Source organism: Ovis aries, chromosome 3, assembly GCF_016772045.2.
Source record: "Ovis aries strain OAR_USU_Benz2616 breed Rambouillet chromosome 3, ARS-UI_Ramb_v3.0, whole genome shotgun sequence".
NCBI lineage: Eukaryota > Metazoa > Chordata > Mammalia > Artiodactyla > Bovidae > Ovis > Ovis aries.
In genome coordinates, this window is record NC_056056.1 from 95416595 (window position 1) to 95435540 (window position 18946).

At 40.7% G+C, this 18946-nt stretch overlaps 1 protein-coding gene and 1 pseudogene across 5 annotated transcripts in view; one reads left to right on the forward strand and one right to left on the reverse strand.

Moving 5' to 3' along the window:
* ALMS1 (ALMS1 centrosome and basal body associated protein) overlaps positions 1-18946 on the forward strand; it is a 191109-nt gene that overhangs the window by 19533 nt on the left and 152630 nt on the right. For 4 of the 5 annotated variants that reach the window (XM_027967008.2, XM_042248093.1, XM_042248089.1 and 1 more), the window contains exon 2: positions 9292-9417. The exons of the other annotated variant lie outside the window; for it this stretch is intronic. In XM_027967008.2, coding sequence (XP_027822809.2) covers positions 9292-9417 — 126 coding nt within the window. The remainder of the gene's footprint in view (positions 1-9291; positions 9418-18946) is intronic. 5 annotated transcript variants of the gene reach the window in all.
* Positions 260-7832, reverse strand: LOC105607914 (F-actin-capping protein subunit alpha-2-like; annotated as a pseudogene).

The window sequence follows — 18946 nt, forward strand, 5'->3', positions numbered from 1 at the left end:
TCTTCATTATGAGAAAGAAAGGCATAACAGAAAGTAAAAGACATTTAAACTAAACTGATTTTCAGTCCTCTTTGAATAAGAGAAATAGAAAATAATGGTTGATTACTAAACTTTGTGCTTTAATCAAACTAATTAATTACAGTGATTTTAAATGGCAACTGCCCATCTGACTAGGTGGTGAGCTTGACAGTTTTGAATACTTTTGTAATGAGTATTTTTTAAAACACAAAGACACTAAAATGATCTGGTTTTGCAGTGTTTATCTTAATGCATTCTGCATTTCTTTGCCAATCTTGTAGTTAAGGATCTTGTTCCAATCAATCTTAGTGTGAGTAATTGGGAACCGTTGGTGAAAGTTGTGTATGACATTGTCTGATAATTTTCACTGATGACAGTTTGGTATTCATTCTTTTTAGCCTCTTCAATCTTTATAAATGCATTTGCTGTTTGCACCTCATTAGACACTGTTAGGGAATCTTGTATATCTTTATGACTCATAGCTGAACCTTAACATTTTCATAATAAGGAACCTGAATTCAAGATGCCAGGCACCTGAGTAGTTGAAGGAATAATTGTAAACATCCACTCTGACCTCCAGTGACCGTACCAAAAGTCTTTTGCTTGAAATTAATGGCTTTCTATGCATGCAATAACTGTTTGCTGTCCATCTATTTTTTTTAGCCATATACAGTACTGACACAGAGTCAGACACGATTGAAGTGACTTAGCAGCAGCAGCAGAGAGCAGTTATTACTGAAGTTTGCCATGGTTCAGTTGCATTTTCTGCCTCATACAGTGTTGGATCAGTTGTGTCCTTTTTTAAGTGATCAGGTTTTTTGGTTCCAAAAACTGTCCATTTCCCAAGTTACCATGTTCTGTTTTCAATGCCTGATTTTCATAACCTTCAGTTTTTACTGAGGTAAACTGGTATGCAAGGGCTGCCCCTTCCCTCAGAAGAGTGTCATTGTTAAGCAATAACAGAACGTCATTAAACACCTCGTGAAATTCTCCGGGAGGGGCAGGAATGATGAATTTTGCTGCTATGCATACCTTCTCATCAGACAACTACTCCTCCAGATCTGCTGTTTTCCTTTCGGTGGCAAACTAGGCTGCCCGTGTTGATGGTGGCGGTGACAGCCTGCCTTACCCCTTTTTCCGCCTGGTCTTCCTTGCTGCACATTCTGCCAGTGAAGCTTTTCAGATCGTCAAAGGGAAGAAAGGAGAAGAAATAACGCAGTTACACTGTCTTTTGCAGTTAGCTGTGTAATTGCTTTAATTAATACTCTGTTATTTTGTGTAAATTTCAGCTACTCTCTAGTATCATCCTGAAGCATTTCCCTTAGTATTTCTTGTAAAAGAAATAAAGAAATTTTCTGTTTGGGTTTATCTTGGGATTGAAAATTTTTAAAAAGAATTTTAATTGTGATAAAATACACATAATATCTTAACCATCTTAATCATTTTAAAGTGTATAGTTTGATAATGTTAAATACATTAATCCTATTCTATAACCAGTGTCCAGAACTCTTTTCATTTTGCAAAACTGAAACTCTGCACCATAAACAACTACCCGTTTTCCCTCATCTCAGTTCCTAGCAACCACGTTTCTGCTTTGTTTCTATGAGTTTGATTACTCTAGATACCTCTTTTAAGTGGAACCATACAGTATCTGTCCTTTGTGACTGTCTTATTTTCACTTTCACCCTCAAGATTCATCCATATTGTAGTAGTGACCCGATTACCTTCCTTTTAAGTCTGAATAACATTCCATTGTATGTATGTACAACATTTTGTTTATCCATTATCAGCTGATAAGACACTTGGATTGCTTCTGCCTATTGGCTGTTGTGAGTAGTGCTGCTATGAACATAGGTTTGCAAATATCTCCAGACCTTTCCTTCAGTTCTTTTGGATATATATGCAAAAGTGGGATTGCTAGAACATGGTGGTAGTTCTATTTTTAGTTTTCTGAGGAACCTCCCTACTGTTTTCCATAGTAGTTGTACCATTTTATAGTTTCACCAACACTACACAAGGGTCCCAGTTTCTCCACATCTTTGCCAACATTTGTTATTTTTTCTCTCTCTTTTTTTCTTTTTTTTTGATAGTAGCCATCCTGATGAGTGGGCTTCCCTCATAGCTCAGTTGGTAAAGAACCTGCCTGCAATGCAGGAGACCCTAATTCGATTCCTGGGTCGGGAAGATCCGCTGGAAAAGGGATTGGCTACCCACTTCAGTATTCTTGGGCTTCCCTTGTGGCTCAGCTGGTAAAGAATCTGCCTGCAATGTGGGAGACCTGGCTTCAGTCCCTGGATAGGGAAGATTCCCTGGAGAAGGGAAGGGCTACCCACCCCAGTATTCTGACCTGGAGAATTCCATGAACCCCAGTCCATAGGGTCGCAAAGAGTTGGACACGACTGAGTGACTTTCACTTTCACTATCCTGGTGAATATGAGGTGATGTCTTACTGTTTTGATTAGTGATGTTGAACATCTTTCCCTGTACTTAGTGGCTATTTGTATATATTTGGAGAAATGGCTCTGCAAGTTCTTTGCCTATTTGATAATATGTTAATTGGGTGGTTTTTTGTTTTGTTTTTGAGTTTTACTGCTGCTGCTGCTAAGTTGCTTCAGTCATGTCCAACTCTTTGCGACCCCATGGACTGCAGCCCATCAGGCTCCTCCATCCATGGAATTTTCCAGGCAAGAGTACTGGAGTGGGTTGCCATTGTCTGCTCTGTTTTGAGTTTTAGGAGTTCTTTATATATTATGGCTATTAAGCCCATATCAGATATGTGATTTACAAATATTTCCCCCCATTTTGTGGTTTGCCTTTTTACTCTGTTGGTGGTGTCTTCTGATATACAGAATTTTACAGTTTCCATGAAGTCCAGTTTGTCTGTTGTTTTCTTTTGTTGCTTGTGCCTTTGGTATCATATCCAAGAAATCATTGCCAAACGTACTATTGTACAACTTTTGCTCTGAGTTTTCTTCTAAGAGTTTTGTAGTTTTAGGTCTTTAAGTCTTTGATCCGTTCAGAGTTGACTTTTTTATATGATGTTAGGTGAGTGTGTAACTTCATTTTTTGAATGTGAGCAGCCAGTTTTTCCAGCAGCATTGGTTGAAAAGTGAAAGTGAAGTCGCTCAGTCGTCCCTGACTCTTAGCGACCCCGTGGACTGCAGCCTATCAGGTTCCTCCGTCCGTGAGATTTTCCAGGCAAGAGTACTGGAGTGGGTTGCCGTTGCCTTCTCCGGTTTTGGACAGTACTGCAGCATGAATTCAGACTGAAAACCTGAATCAGTACTGGTTTACAGTTCAAATTCTCAGGGAAGTTCTTTTTAACTCCCTCCCCTCAGTGCCAAGGTTGAGAAGTGGAAGTTTCTTTTCTGTCCTCTTCTGTGGGAAAGTTTATTTCCCTTTTAATTTTATATTTTATATTTGTTGAAAAGGCCATCCTTTTCCCATTAAACGAACTTGATAGTTTTATTGAAAATTATTTGACCATATGTATGTGAGAATTCAATCCCAAAGAAAGGCAATGCCAAAGAATGCTCAAACTACCACACAATTACACTCATCTCACATGCTAGTAAAGTAATGCTCAAAATTCTCCAAGCCAGGCTTCAGAGATCAAATTGCCAACATCCGCTGGATCATGGAAAAAGCAAGAGAGTTCCAGAAAAACACCTATTTCTGCTTCATTGACTATGCCAAAGCCTTTGACTGTGTGGATTACAATAAACTGTGGAAAATTCTGAGAGAGATGGGAATACCAGACCACCTCACCTGCCTCTTGAGAAACCTGTATGCAGGTTAGGAAGCAACAGTTCAAACTGGACATGGAACAAGAGACTGGTTCCAAATAGGAAAGGGAGTACGTCAAGGCTATATATTGTCACCCTGCTTATTTAACTTCTATGCAGAGTACATCATGAGGAACGCTGGACTGGAAGAAACACAAGCTGGAATCAAGATTGCTGGGAGAAATTATCAATAACCTCAGATATGCAGATGACACCACCCTTATGGCAGAAAGTGAAGAGGAACTCAAAAGCCTCTAGATGAAAGTGAAAGTGGAGAGTGAAAAAGCTTAAAGCTCAACATTCAAAGAATGAAGATCATGGCATGCGGTCCCATCACTTCATGGGAAATAGATGGGAAACAGTGGAAACAGTGTCAGACTTTATTTTTTGGGGCTCCAAAATCACTGCAGATGGTGACTGCAGCCATGAAATTAAAAGACGCTTACTCCTTGGAAGAAAAGTTATGACCAACCTAGATAGCATATTCAAAAGCAGAGACATTACTTTGCCAACTAAGGTCCATCTAGTCAAGGCTATGGTTTTTCCTGTGGTCTTGTATGGATGTGAGAGTTGGATTGTGAAGAAAGCTGTGCGCTGAAGAATTGATGCTTTTGAACCGTGGTGTTGGAGAAGACTCTTGAGAGTCCCTTGGACTGCAAGGAGATCCAACCAGTCCATTCTGAAGATCAGCCCTGGGATTTCTTTGGAAGGAATGATGGTAAAGCTGAAACTCCAGTACTTTGGCCACCTCATGCGAAGAGTTGACTCATTGGAGAAGACTCTGATGCTGGGAGGGATTGGGGGCAGGAGGAGAAGGGGACGACAGAGGATGAGATACCTGGATGGCATCACTGACTCGATAGATGTGAGTGTGAATGAACTCTGGGAGTTGGTGATGGACAGGGAGGCCTGGCGTGCTGCGATTCATTGGGTCCCAAAGAGTCTGGCAGGGCTGAGCGACTGAACTGAACTGATGTGAGAATTTATTCTTGGGATCTCTTTCCTCTGACTGATACTCCCAATACTGTGTTGATTAGAAATGGCAAGAGTAGGCATTCTCGCATTGTCCCTGGTCTTAGAGGAAAAATTTTCCGTTTTACACCATTGAGTATGATATGAGTTAGTTGTGGGTCCTCATAAGTGGCCTAAGTCATGTTTGACTGTTTGCAACCCTGTGGACTGTATCCCACCAGGCTCCTCTGTCCATGGGAGTCTCCAGGCAAGAATACTGGAGTGGATTTCATGCCCTCTTCCAGGGGATCTTCCCAATTCAGGGATTGAACCTGTGTCTCCTGTATTGCAGGCAGATTCTTTACCTACTAAGCCACCTTTGGGAAGCCCCATTATATTGATGAGTTTCCTTCTGTTCCTTATTTATTGAGTGCTTTTATCATGCAAGGGTATTGAATATTCAGGTGCTTTTTCTGTATCAGTAAAGGTGATCAGTGGTTTTCTTCATTCTGTCAATGTGAAGTATTGATTGATTTTTATGAGTTGAATCATCCTTGCATTCCATGGTTAATCCCCATGTGATCATGGTGTATACTTCTTTTAATGTGTTGTGAATTCTGTGTGCTAACATTTTTGAGGGTGATTGAAGCGATTTGGTCCTTGGCTTTTCTGTGTTGGCAAGTTTTTGATTACTGATTCAGTCTCCTTGCTAGTTATACATTTCAGATTTTGTATTTTTTCATTGTTCACTCTTAGGAGGTTGTATCTTTCTAGGGATTAATGTGTGTCCTGTTTGTTGGTGTGCAGTTGTTCATAATGGTCTCTTATGATCCTTATTTTGTGGCATTGGTTGTAATATTCCCTCTTGCATTTCTGATTTTATTATTTGAGTCTATTTTTTTTTCTTAGTCTAGCTAAGGAGTTATCAATTTTATCAGTTTTCTGAAAAAAATCACTTTTAGTTTCATGATTTTTTTTCCTTGTTGACCATTTCATTTGTCTGTGCTCCAATTTTTGTTATTTTCAGCTTTAGGTTTTAGTTTTTCTTTTTGTTCCTTGAGGTACAAGTTAGACTGTTACTTGAGATCTTGCCTTTTTTTAAGGCATGCCATTTATAGCTTAAACTTCCTTCTTAGTACTTCTTTAACTGCATCCATAAATTGTTTTGGTATTTTGCATTTTCATTTTTGTCAAGGTATTTTCTGATTTCCTTTATGACTTCTTCTTGTTCAAGAGTGTAGTGTTTAATTTCCACATATTGTAAAATTTCCAGTTTTATCTTAGGCTGTTTATTTCCAGTTTCATTACATTGTGATTGGAAAAGGTACTGTGTATTATTTCAGTCTTCTTGAATTTATTCAGACTAGTTTTATGCCTAGACATGTGTTCTGTCCTGAAGAATGTTCCATATGTAATTGAGAAAATGTATTCTGCTGTTTATGGATGGAGTGTTCTATATATATCTGTTAGGTTTGATTGGTCTGTAGTGTTGTTCAATTTCTGTATTTTCTTATTCTTCTGACTGGTTGTTCTATGCTTTATTGAAAGAACATTATTGTGTTGTTGTGTATGTCCCCCCTCAGTTCTTTCAGCATCTGTCTCATTAATTTAGGAGCTCTGAGGTTTGGTGCAGAAATACACTGTTTCTATCTTCTTGGTGAATTGACCATTTTATCATTATATGACATACCTCTTTGTCTCTTGTAACAGTTTCTCACTTAAAAGTCCATTTTGTCTGAAATTAATACAGCTGCTCCTGTGTTATTTTGGTTATTGTTGCATGAAATATCTTTTTTTATCCTTTTAATTGATACGCATCCTTAGATCTAAAATGTTTCTTTGATAGGTAGCATGTAGTTGGAAGACCACTAAAGACCACAAACTTTTAATATTAAAAGCTAATCAGGGAAGGACTTGGAAAGTGTTTGTTTATACCAGAAGGCATTTAACCTCAGATCAGAGTTGGTGATGACACCTGCTTAGTTTTAAAGCATTCATCTTAAGAATTCTCTTTCAAGTGTTTGGGTTATACCAATACCTGAGGCAACTGTGGGAAAACTGATCAAACATACGGGAATGTATTAGAAATTAATTTCCTTAATGAAGTCTATAAACCATCGGGTAGGTAATAAAAATAAGTTCTGGGAAATGTATTTTTTAGTAAAAACTTTTCCACTGAGCCCACTCACTGGAAAAGACCCTGATGCTGGGAAGGATTGAGGGCAGAAGAAGGAGGCGACAGAGGATGAGATGGTTGGATGCCATCATGGACTCAATGGACATGAGTTTGAGCAAACTCTGGGAGATAGTGAAGGATAGGGAAGCCTGGCATGCTGCAGTCCATGGGGTCACAAAGAGTCAGACACAACTGAGCAAATGAACAACAATTAGAACTTTTAACATTTAATTTTAACTTTTAAGGCTTTTTTAGCTGATAAAAGTGAGAGTGTGTTCTTTTTTCTCACACTGGGTTAGTTTGTCAAAGTGTTGGTTTCATAATATTGTATCATTAGTGTTCTACAAATATCTTAGGGAATTGAACTCTCTTTTTGTAAGCTAATGTGAATCAGCTATTTCCAAAGGCAAGACCCTGTGCTGTACACCCAGCATTATTTAGTTGCAGTGAATAGCCATTATGAGCATTCATTTTGGCATTCTTCTTTCCTGGAGGGCTCAAGGAATACTAACTGTGCCAAAACATTGGCTCTATTTTTATTTATTTAGGGATTTCAAATTGCCAGAATGAATTTGCAAAATGCCTTTCTTTGCTTTTTGTTCTTTATTCCTCAGAAAATGCCGCTGAAGCAAGGTGGGTGTGCCCCATGGTGTTCTACCTTTTGAGAAAAACCTCTTGAAAGAATCTATACCATAGAAATCTCTTTAGTTATTGAATAGATTTTTGAGTTAAGCTTTCCTTTCTCATCAAAAGCACATTGTTGTATGTGCTCTGTAAAAATGTTTTTTTAGCTTAGTAACTGTTTTAATTCTGGGGGAAAAAATTACCTTATTATCTTGAGTTTCCTTCAGAGGTTCTTTGACATTTGTGATTTTGTGACCATGCATCTTTTCTTGACTCATAGCTGCTGGTTTTATTTTTATCAATCTCTTCTTTTTTTATGGATATTATGTCTCTTTTTCAAAAGTCTCTAAGAGTCTGAGGTATTCTCATTTTGAAGGCTTTTGAAGTACCTTTGAAAGTATAGTTTGTAATTTCATTTTTAGCCAAGCGTGTTGCTTTGTTTTGTCCTTTGGTACATTCTTCTCTACCTGGTGTTTTTCTGGTTGTCTCCACCTTGCCCCTTGCATCTCCTTTAAAAGGAGGTTTTAACCCAGAGGGATGTTGTGGGGAGGGAGGTGGGAGGGGGGTTCATGTTTGGAATTGCATGTACACCCGTGGTGGATTCATGTCAATGTATGGCAAAACCAATACAGTATTGTAAAGTAAAATAAAGTAAAATGATTTGAAATCTGAAAAAAATAAAAAATAAAGGAGGTTTTACACTGGAAGCTTTGGGTTCTTACTCTCCAAGAATATTGGGGGAAATCTCAGTAACCCATCCTGAACCAGTAGGTGACTTTGCATGACTGAAGTCATTTTTGTTTGATTGCCTCTGATCTTTTCCATGTGCATTGCTTCAGTTTTTATTGCCTTCTTTCACAAATAGTAGAGCCCTGCTTCAACCTCTGATTATGCAAAATGAGCCCAGCTTTGTCCCCATTTTCCATGCTCTTGGCTGATTTTAGTTCCTGTTATTAGGGTTAATTTCTTAGATGTCTCAAATAGTAAGATTGTGAAATAGGTAACTTGCTTGTTTCTATTTGCTTCTTTAACTTCTACAAGTATGTGTGCGAAGCCACTTCAATAGTGTCCGACTCTTTGCGAGCCTATGGACTATAGCCCACCAGGCTCCCGTGTCCATGAGATTTTCCAGGCAAGAACAGCAGAGTGGGTTGCCATTACCTTCTCCAGGTACAAGCATAGGAGGCTAAAGAACTGGTGTGGTTTGTTGGAATATGTCAGGTCCTTACTGTGTAACCAAAATCACTGTTTCCTTATTTTTTTAAAAAATTAATTAAAAAATAAATAAGTTTGGCTACACTGAGTTTTGTGCATAGGCTTTCCCTAGTTGTGGTGAGTGGGGGCTACTGTCCAGTTAGGTTGCGCAGGCTTCTCTTTGTGGTGGCTTCTCTTGTAGAGCATGGCTCTAGGACGTGCCAGCTTCAGTAGTTGTGACACAGGGGCTCTAGAGCTTGGGCTTAGTAATTGTGGTGCGTGGGCTTAGTTGCCCTCTGGTATGTGGGATCTCCTTGGACCAAGGATCAAACTCATGTCTCCTGCATTGGCAGGTGGATTCTTAACTACTGGACCACCAGGGAGGTTGAAGATAATAAGTTGGACAGTGATTATGAAGTCTAAATGTTATATTTGTGAAAGTGCTTTATAAACTGACAAACATAATTTAAATGTTAAATTTGTTTATTGTTTAGTCATAGGGATTGTGTTATTACTCTGTTTAAATCCACCTTTGATTTTCAGGTTCTTCCACTGACCTGTCATCTATGGCAACAGCCATTATATCAAAATGATAGTGGAACACAGATTTCTGATACTAACGTGGCCTCTTTGGAAAAGATAGCTCCGTGGGGTTCTGGGGATGATCAGGTATGTCTTGTGTAACTGGAAAACTATCTTTCTTTTGATAAACAGCGTGAGAAATTCTGATTTAGCTATGAAGAGTGGAAAGAGGTGAATTAGTTTAATATTCCACTTTTCTAGTAGATCTTTGGCAGCCTTAATTATATAGAACAGCAGTTTACTTTTTTTTGGTCTCAGGATTCCTTTACATTTTTCAAAAGTGTTTTAAAGAGTTTTTATTTATAAGGGTTGTCTATATCAATAACCTCAGATATGCAGATGACACCACCCTTATGGCAGAAAGTGAAGAGGCACTAAAAAGCCTCTTGATAAAAGTGAAAGAGGAGAGTGAAAAAGTTGGCTTAAAGCTCAACATTCAGAAAACGAAGATCATGGCATGCGGTCCCATCACTTCATGGGAAATAGATGGGGAAACAGTGGAAACAGTGTCAGACTATTTTTTTGGGCTCCAGAATCACTGCAGATGGTGATTGCAGCCATGAAATTAAAAGATGCTTACTCCTTGAAAGGAAAGTTATGACCAACCTAGATAGCATATTCAAAAGCAGAGACATTACTTTGCCAACAAAGTCCATCTAGTCAAGGCTATGGTTTTTCCAGTGGTCATGTATGGATGTGAGAGTTGGACTGTGAAGAAGGCTGAGCACCGAAGGATTGATGCTTTTGAACTGTGGTGTTGGAGAAGACTCTTGAGAGTCCCTTGGACTGCAAGGAGATCCAACCAGTCCATCCTAAAGGAAATCAGTCCTGGGTGTTCATTGGAAGGACTGATGCTAAAGCTGAAACTCCAATACTTTAGCCACCTGATGCGAAGAGTTGACTTAACTGGAAAAGACTCTGATGCTGGGAGGGATTGGGGGCAGGAGGAGAAGGGGACGACAGAGGATGAGATGGCTGGATGGCATCACCGACTCGATGGACGTGAGTCGTAAGTGAACTCCGGGAGTTGGTGATGGACAGGGAGGCCTGGGGTGCTGCGATTCATGGGGTCACAGAGTCGGACATGACTGAGCAACTGAACTGAACCTGAACCGAACTGATGTCAAGTTATTAAAATTAAGTCATTCTAAGAATATTTATTTTAAAATAAATCCATTATATATTAACATAAAAATATGTTTTAAAATGAAAAATTACTGTTTTCGAAAGCAAAAAAAATTGGTTGAAAGGATGGTATCGTTTTACATTTTTGCACATCTCTCTAATGTTAGCCTTACTAGAAGACAGTTGTTGTGTTAGGGTTCTCCAGAAAAATAGAACCAATAGGACATAATACATGTGTATTTACAATAGTGTTAGTTGCTCAGTTGTGTCCGACTCTTTGCAACCCCATAGACTGTAGCCCGCCAGGCTCCTCTGTCCACGGAATTCTTTAGACAAGAGTATTGGAGTGGGTAGCCATTTCTTCTTCAGGGGATCTTCCTGACCCAGGGATCAAACCGAGGCCTCCTGCATTGCATTCAGATTCTGTACTGTCTGAGCCACCAGGAAAGCCCACATATATACAGTAGGTATATATGTGTATATATATGTGTGTGTGTATGTATATATGTATGTATGTATACACACATATATATTATATATGTATATACGTGTATGTATATATACACAAATATATATATATACATACATATACACACACACACACATATATATATTTGTGTCTGTGTGTGTATTATAAGGAATTTGTTGCAGGAGTGGAGACCCCTTCTATGGCCCAAAAGTGGGCTCTTGTCTAAATACTTGGATATTAATTATCCAGGGAGACAAAGCAAGAGATTTTGTTGGAAAATCACCCAGGTGGCGAGCAGGAGGGTAAGGGAACCCAAGAGAAGTATGCCATGAGGCTTGCAGCCTCTGGATTTATGGTGATGGGGTTTAGTTTCTGGGCTGATCATTCTGTCTCAGGGTGCTTACTGGTGGTGTGTGCCTCGCTCAGCCAAGAGAAGGATTCTGGGAGGTTGGTAGGATGTTTGGGCTGGTGTCTCCTATCTCCTTTTGACCTTTCCCAAATTCTTCCTGACGGTGGTAGCTTGTTACTTCCGCATTACTTACCAGGATCTCCTATTGTTAAGATAACTCGTGCAAGTGGCTGGCCACTTGCCTGGTCATGGCGCGCAGTTTCAGTCATCATTTCCCTAAGCAGATTTGCTCATGTGATTATGGAGGCTGAGAAATCCCAGGTTCTATAATGTGGGGACCCAGGAGTGCTGATGGTTTAATTCCAGTCTGGACCTAGGAACTGACTGATGGTATATGTTCTAACCCAAGTCTAAAGGCTCAATGACAGGCCAGCAGATGGTGTAAGTTCTGTGCCAAGTCTGATTCCAAAGGCAGAAGACTGATGTCCCAGCTTGAAGACCATCAGACAGAGAGAGCGAATTACCTTTTGTCTAGCCTTTTGTTCTCTTCAGGCCTTTAGTGGATTAGGTGAGGCCTGCCCACATCAGGAAGGGCAGTCTGCTTTACTAAGTCTGTGGATCAAATGTTAATTTCATCTAGACATGCTCTCACAGTGCCCAGATTGTTCAACCAAATATCTGGGCACCTTGTGGCCCAGCCAAGTTAACACATAAAATTAACTGTCATAACTGAACTTTCAGATTTGCTTTCTGCATTTAGTCCATTGGGATATATTGTATCACTTAAATTATATGAAGAAAATCTAACCTTATATAGGTACAGAGTTAGAAAATGGAGGCCCATGTCACTTCCCTGAAAGAATGTCAGTGACTCCTAGGGATCTTTGGAACAAATTTTGGGAACCACTAATCAGGAACATAGTAATAAACTTAGAGGAAATGGAAAAATTGTGAGCAGTTAGGAAAAAGCTCATGTATGTTTGTAGGAGGAAAAAAATACAGTCTTACTCATAATGATTAAATATTTAAAGGTGGTTATGTAATAACTTAGATATCAGATTTCTTCTGGTTCCCTCAGTTTTCTCTGAATTGCAGTTATTATCCATTGAATGCAAGATACAGAGGAAGGAGATTTACTGTCACCAAGCTAAAAGGGTTACGAGAAACCCTAACAAGAAAAAGCACAGTAATTGTGACTGTTAAATGGAAGGGAGATGGTTATTTGTTGAATTGTGTCCCCTCAACTTATGTACCTACACACATGTGAGTTTTTGACTCCTGTTTGATATGTTGGAAAACTTTGATTCTCATCTAGGTCCGGGGCTTTAAATATACCTGTGTACGTAAAGATTGCAAATTTGTATCTCCAGCCTTTACTTCTCCTTCAAAATTTGTTTGTATTTATTTTATTGTCATCCCTTTTCATATCTATCAAAAATATTTAGAGGTTTGAGGGCCTTTTTATATTAACTAAAATGATATAACACTCAGGATCATAGCAAAATAAGCAGAAAGAAAAGAATGGTCAACAGATTTTTTTTTAAGTTTTATTTTATGATGGGAAATTATTGGAGTATGTTTGCATGAAGAAAGCAGTTGTTCAGTAGGAAGGGAAAATTTGTGAAGGAAAGCGGGAAATCACATCTCTAGAAAAAAATGGAATGAGATGGGAAAGCCATTGATAGGTAGAGGGAGTTTAAGTCATAAAATGAAAATCTGGGTTAGGTACTAGGGCTGTAGATCTTGTGATAGGAAAATAAGGGAGCTCCATCTCCTGCTCTTTGCTTACTAAAGTGGGAAATGAGGTCATCAGTTGAAAATGAGTAAGGAGAGTTCAGTAGTTCTGAGGAAAGTATAAATTAATCATTCTGGCCAGCCAGCTTGGCAGGAAATTATAATAGAACTTCCAGGCAGGGCTGAGTGCTTTTGAGGTTTAATGTTATCAATGTAAAGCAAATACTGTATCTTAATGCATATATATGAAATCTGGAAAAACCGGTATAGGTGATCTTACTCAGAGAGCAGAAATAGAGGCACAGACATAGAGAACAAACATGAATACCAAGGAAGAAGGGAGAGTGGTGGGATGAATTGGGGAATTGGGATTGACGCGTATATACTATTGTTGCTAAAGTGAAGTAGCTCAGTCGTGTAAGACTCTTTGCGACCCTGTGGACTGCAGCCTGCCAGGCTCTTCCCTCCATGGGATTCTCCGGGCAAGAGTACTGGAGTGGGTTGCCATTTCCTTCTCCAGAGGATCTTCCCAACCAAGGGATTGAACCCTGGTCCCTGCATTGCAGGCAGACGCTTTAACCTCTGAGCAAGAAGCTCACATTGTTGCTAAGTATAAAGTAAATAAATAATGAGAACCTACTGTGTAGCACAGGGAACTCTACTCAGTGCTTGGTGGAGACCTAAATAGGAAGAAAATCCCCCCAGAAAGATGTGTGTATACATAGTGCTGATTCACTTTGTTGTACAGCAGAAACTAACACAACGCTGTCAATCAACTGTTCACCTGTGCATGTGTGCTCAGTCACGTCTCACTCCTCGTGGCCCCGTGGACTGTAGCCCACCAGGCTCCTCTGTCATGGGATTTCCCAGGCAATAAAACTGGAGTGGGCTTGTCATTCCTCCTCCAGGAATTGAACCCAGGGATTGAACCTGCATCCTTTGTGTCTCCTGCAATGGCAGGTGGGTTTTTTGTTGTTTTTTTTTTAACCACTAGTGCCACCTGGGAAGCGAGGTTTTTAAAATAAAAATAAACTATACTCCAGTAAAAATTAATTTTAAAAAAATGTAAAGGAAATCCAGTCTGAATGTGTGTTTTCTTCAGCAGTGTGTTGTTGCTTGGATTAAGACAAAGAGAGATTCAATTAGAACTCAGCTTTTCCAGGCAGATAGGGTGGTGGGGGGAAAGGGTAAGAAAGTCAGAAAAGTTTCTGAAACAGTGTTGATAAAGATGACTATGAACACTCATACTGTTCATGCTCAAACTGCCGCATGATTGCACTCATCTCACATGCTAGTAAAGTAATGCTCAAAATTCTCCAAGCCAGGCTTCAGCAATATGTGAACCGTGAACTTCCTGGTGTTCAAGCTGGTTTTCGAAAAGGCAGAGGAACCACAGATCAAATTGCCAACATCCGCTGGATCATGGAAAAAGCAAGAGAGTTCCAGAAAAACACCTATTTCTGCTTTATTGACTATGCCAAAGCCTTTGACTGTGTGGATCACAATAAACTGTGGAAAATTCTGGAAGAGATGGGAATACCAGACCACTTGACCTGCCTCTTGAGAAATCTGTATGCAGGTCAGGAAGCAACAGTTAGAACTGGACATGGAACAACAGACTGGTTGCAAATAGGAAAAGGAGTACGTCAAGGCTGTATATTGTCACCCTGCTAATTTAACTTCTATGCAGAGGACATCATGAGAAACACTGGACTAGAAGAAACACAGCTGGAATCAAGATTGCTGGGAGAAATATCAATAACCTCAGATATGCAGATGACACCACCCTTATGGCAGAAAGTGAAGAGGAACTCAAAAGCCTCTTGATGAAAGTGAAAGAGGAGAGTGAAAAAGTTGGCTTAAAGCTCAACATTCAGAGAATGAAGATCATGGCATGCGGTCCCATCACTTCATGGGAAATAGATGGGGAAACAGTGGAAACAGTGTCAGACTTTATGTTTTTTTGGGCTCCAAAATCACTGCAGATGGTGACTGCAGCCATGAAATTAAAAGACGCTTACTCCTTGGAAGAAAAGTTATGGACAACCTAGACAGCATATTCAAAAGCAGAGACATTACTTTGCCAACAAAGGTCCGTCTAGTCAAGGCTATGGTTTTTCCTGTGGTCATTATGGATGTGAGAGTTAGACTGTGAAGAAGGCTGAGCGCCGAAGAATTGATGCTTTTGAACTGTGGTGTTGGAGAAGACTCTTGAGAGTCCCTTGGATTGCAAGGAGATCTAACCAGTCCATTCTGAAGGAGATCAGCCCTGGGATTTCTTTGGAAGGAATGATGCTAAAGCTGAAACTCCAGTACTTTGGCCACCTCATGCGAAGAGTTGACTCATTGGAAAAGACTTTGATGCTGGGAGGCATTGGAGACAGGAGGGAAAGGGGACGACAGAGGATGAGATGGCTGGATGGCATCACTGACTAGATGGATGTGAGTCCGAGTGAACTCCGGGAGTTGGTGATGGACGGGGAGGCCTGGCGTGCTGCGATTCATGGGGTTGCAAAGAGTCGGACACGACTGAGCAACTGAACTGAACTGAACTGTTCATGAGGTTCTCTTAGGCAAGAATCCTGAAGTGGTTTGTCATTCCCTTCTCCAGTGGACCACATTTTGTCAGAAGTCTCCACCATGACCTGTCTGTCTTGGGTAGTTTAATTGAGTTAGACAAGGCTGTGGTCCGTGTGATCAGTTTGGTTAGTTTTTTGTGATTGTGGTTTTTATTCTGTCTGCCTTCTGATGGATAAGGATAAGAGGTTTATGGAAGCTTCCTGAAGAGAGAGACTGAGGGGGAAACTGGGTCTTGTTCTGATGGGCGGGGCCTTGCTCAGCAAATGTTTAATCCAGTTTTCTGTTGATGGAGGACGCTGTGTTCCCTCCCTGTTGTTTGACCTGAGACCAGACTACGGTGGAGGGAATGAAGATAATGGCGGCCTCCTTCAGAAGGTGCGTGCACGCACTGCTGCACTCAGTGCCCCCGACCCTGCAGCAGCCACTGCAGACCCCCACCCCTACTGGACACTCACGGACAAGTCTGGCTCAGTCTCTTGTGGGGTCACTATTCAGTGGTGACTGTGGCTCAGATCATGAACTTAGTATTGTAAAGTTCAGACTTAAATTGAAGAAACTAGGGAAAACCACTCTTGCCTGGAAAATCCCATGGACAGAGGAGCCTGGAAGGCTGAGCGACTTCACTTTCACTTTCATGCATTGGAGAAGAAAATGGCAACCCACTCCAGTGTTCTTGCTTGGAGAATCCCAGGGACGGGGGAGCCTGGTAGGCTGCCGTCTCTGGGGTTGCAGAGAGTTGGACACGACTGAAGCGACTTAGCAGCAGCAGCAGGGAAAACCACTAGACCATTCAGGTATGACCTAACTCAAATCCCTTACGATTATACAGTGGAAGTGACAAGTAGATTCAAGGGATTACATCTGATAGAGTGCCTAAAGAACTATGGATGGATGGACAGAGGTTCATGACATTGTCCAGGAGGCAGTGATCAAGACCATCCCCAAGAAAAAGAAGTGCAAAAGGCAAAATGGTTGTCTGAGGAGGCCTTACAAATAGCTGAGAAAAGAAGAAAAGTGAAAGGCAAAGGAGAAAAGGAAAGATATACCCATTTGAATGCAGAGTTCCAAAGAATAGCATGGAGAGATAAGAAAGCCTTCTTCAGGGATCAGTGCAAAGAAATAGAAGAAAACAATAGAATGGAAAAGACTAGAGATCTCTTTAAGAAAAGTAGAGATACCAAGGGAACATTTCATGTGAAGATGGGCTCAATGAAGGACAGAAATGGTATGGACCTAACAGAAGCAGAAAATATTAAGAGGTGACAAGAATACACAGAAAAACTGCAAAAAAGATCTTCACGACCCAGATAATCACGGTGGTGTGATCACTCACACTCACCTAGAGCCAGACATCCTGGAATGTGGTCAAGTGGGCCTTGGGAAGCATCACTATGAACAAAGCTAGTGGAGGTGATGGAATTCCAATTGAGCTATTTCAAATCTTAAAAGATGATGCTGTGAAAGTGCTGCACTCACTATGCCAGCAAATTTGGAAAACTCAGCAGTGGCCGCAGGACTGGAAAAGGTCAGTTTCATTCCAATCCCAAAGAAAGGCAATGCCAAAGAATGCTCAAACTACCACACAATTGCACTCATCTCACATGCTAGCAAAGTAATGGCCAAAATTCTCCAAGCGAATTTTCATCAGTACATGAACCAAGAACTTCAGATATTCAAGCTGGTTTTAGAAAAGGCCGAGGAACCAGAGATCAAATTGCCAACATTGGTTGGATCATTAAAAAAGCAAGAGAAAAAAAAAAAAAAAGCAAGAGAGTTCCAGAAAAACATCTATTTCTGCTTTATTGACTATGCCAAAGCCTTTGACTGTGTGGATCACAACAAACTGTGGAAAATTCTGAGAGAGATGGGAATACCAGACCACCTTACCTGCCTCTGGAGAAATCTGTATGCATGTCAAGAAGCAACAATTAGAACTGGACATGGAATAACAGACTGGTTCCAAATCAGGAAAGGAGTACATCAAGGCTGTAAATTGTCACTGTGCTTATTTAACTTATACGTGGAGTACATCACGTGAAACGCTGGGCTGGATGAAGCACAAGCTGGAATCAAGATTGCCGGGAGAAATATCAATAACCTCAGATATACAGATGATACCACCCTTATGGCAGAAAGTGAAGAGGAACTAAAAGGCCTCTTGATGAAAGTGAAAGAAGAGAGTGAAAAAGTTAGTTTGAAGCTCAACATTCAGAAAACTAAGATCATGGCATCCGGTCCCATCACTTCATGGGAAATAGATAAGGAAACAGTGTCAGACTTTGTTTTTGGGGGGCTCCAAAATCACTGCAGATGGTGATTGCAGCCATGAAATTAAAAGATGCCTTCTCCTTGGAAGACCAACCTAGGTTATGACCAACCTAGACAGCATATTAAAAAGTGGAGACATTACTTTGCCAACAAAGGTCTGTCTAGTCAAGGCTGTTGGGTTTCCAGTAGTCATGTATGGATGCGAGAGTTGAAGTATAAAGATGGGAGAGTATAAAGATGGGAGAGTGTAAAGAAACCCGAGTGCTGAAGAATTGCTGCTTTTGAACTGTGGTGTTAGAGAAGACTCTTGAGAGTCCCTTGGACTGCAAGGAGATCCAACCACTCCATCCTAAATGAGATCAGTCCTGGGCATTCATTCGAAGGATTGATGTTGAAGCTGAAACTCTAATACTTTGGCCACCTGATGGGAAGAACTGACTCATTTGAAAAGACCCTGATGCTGGGAAAGATTGAGGGCAGGAAGAGAAGGGGACGACAGAGGATGAGATGGCTAGATGGCATCACCCACTTGATGGACATGGGTTTGGGTGAACTCTGGGAGTTGGTGATGGACAGGGAGGCTTGGCGTTCTGCAGTCCATGGGGTTGCAAAGAGTTGGACGCGACTGAACTGAACTGACAAACACTTAAGAGTCGTAAAGAGGAAAATGCGGTTAAAAAGTGTTACTCAGTCGTGTCCAACTCCTTGCAACCCCATGCACTATAGCCCACCAGGCTCCTCTGTCCATGAATTTTTCCAGGCAAGAATACTGGTGTGGGTTGCCATTTGCTTCTCCAGGGGATCATCCGGACCTTGGGATCCAACCTGGGTCTCCTGCATTGGAGGCAGATTCTTTACCAGCTGGGCTACCAGGGAAGTGTAAATGTGATAGGATAGTTGTCTCCATAAGGTTGCAAAAATTATTGCAGTTTAGGAGCTAGAGTGATCTGTGGAGGTCAGAGTACGGACAGGAGAGCAAATGAATATATCTTTCATCTGTAGTGAGGAATGAACTATGGGACAAAGCTCAAACCCTGGTCAAAGGGGCTAAGAGTTGAGTTGGAGACCTGAAATTTTATTGTAGTGAAAAT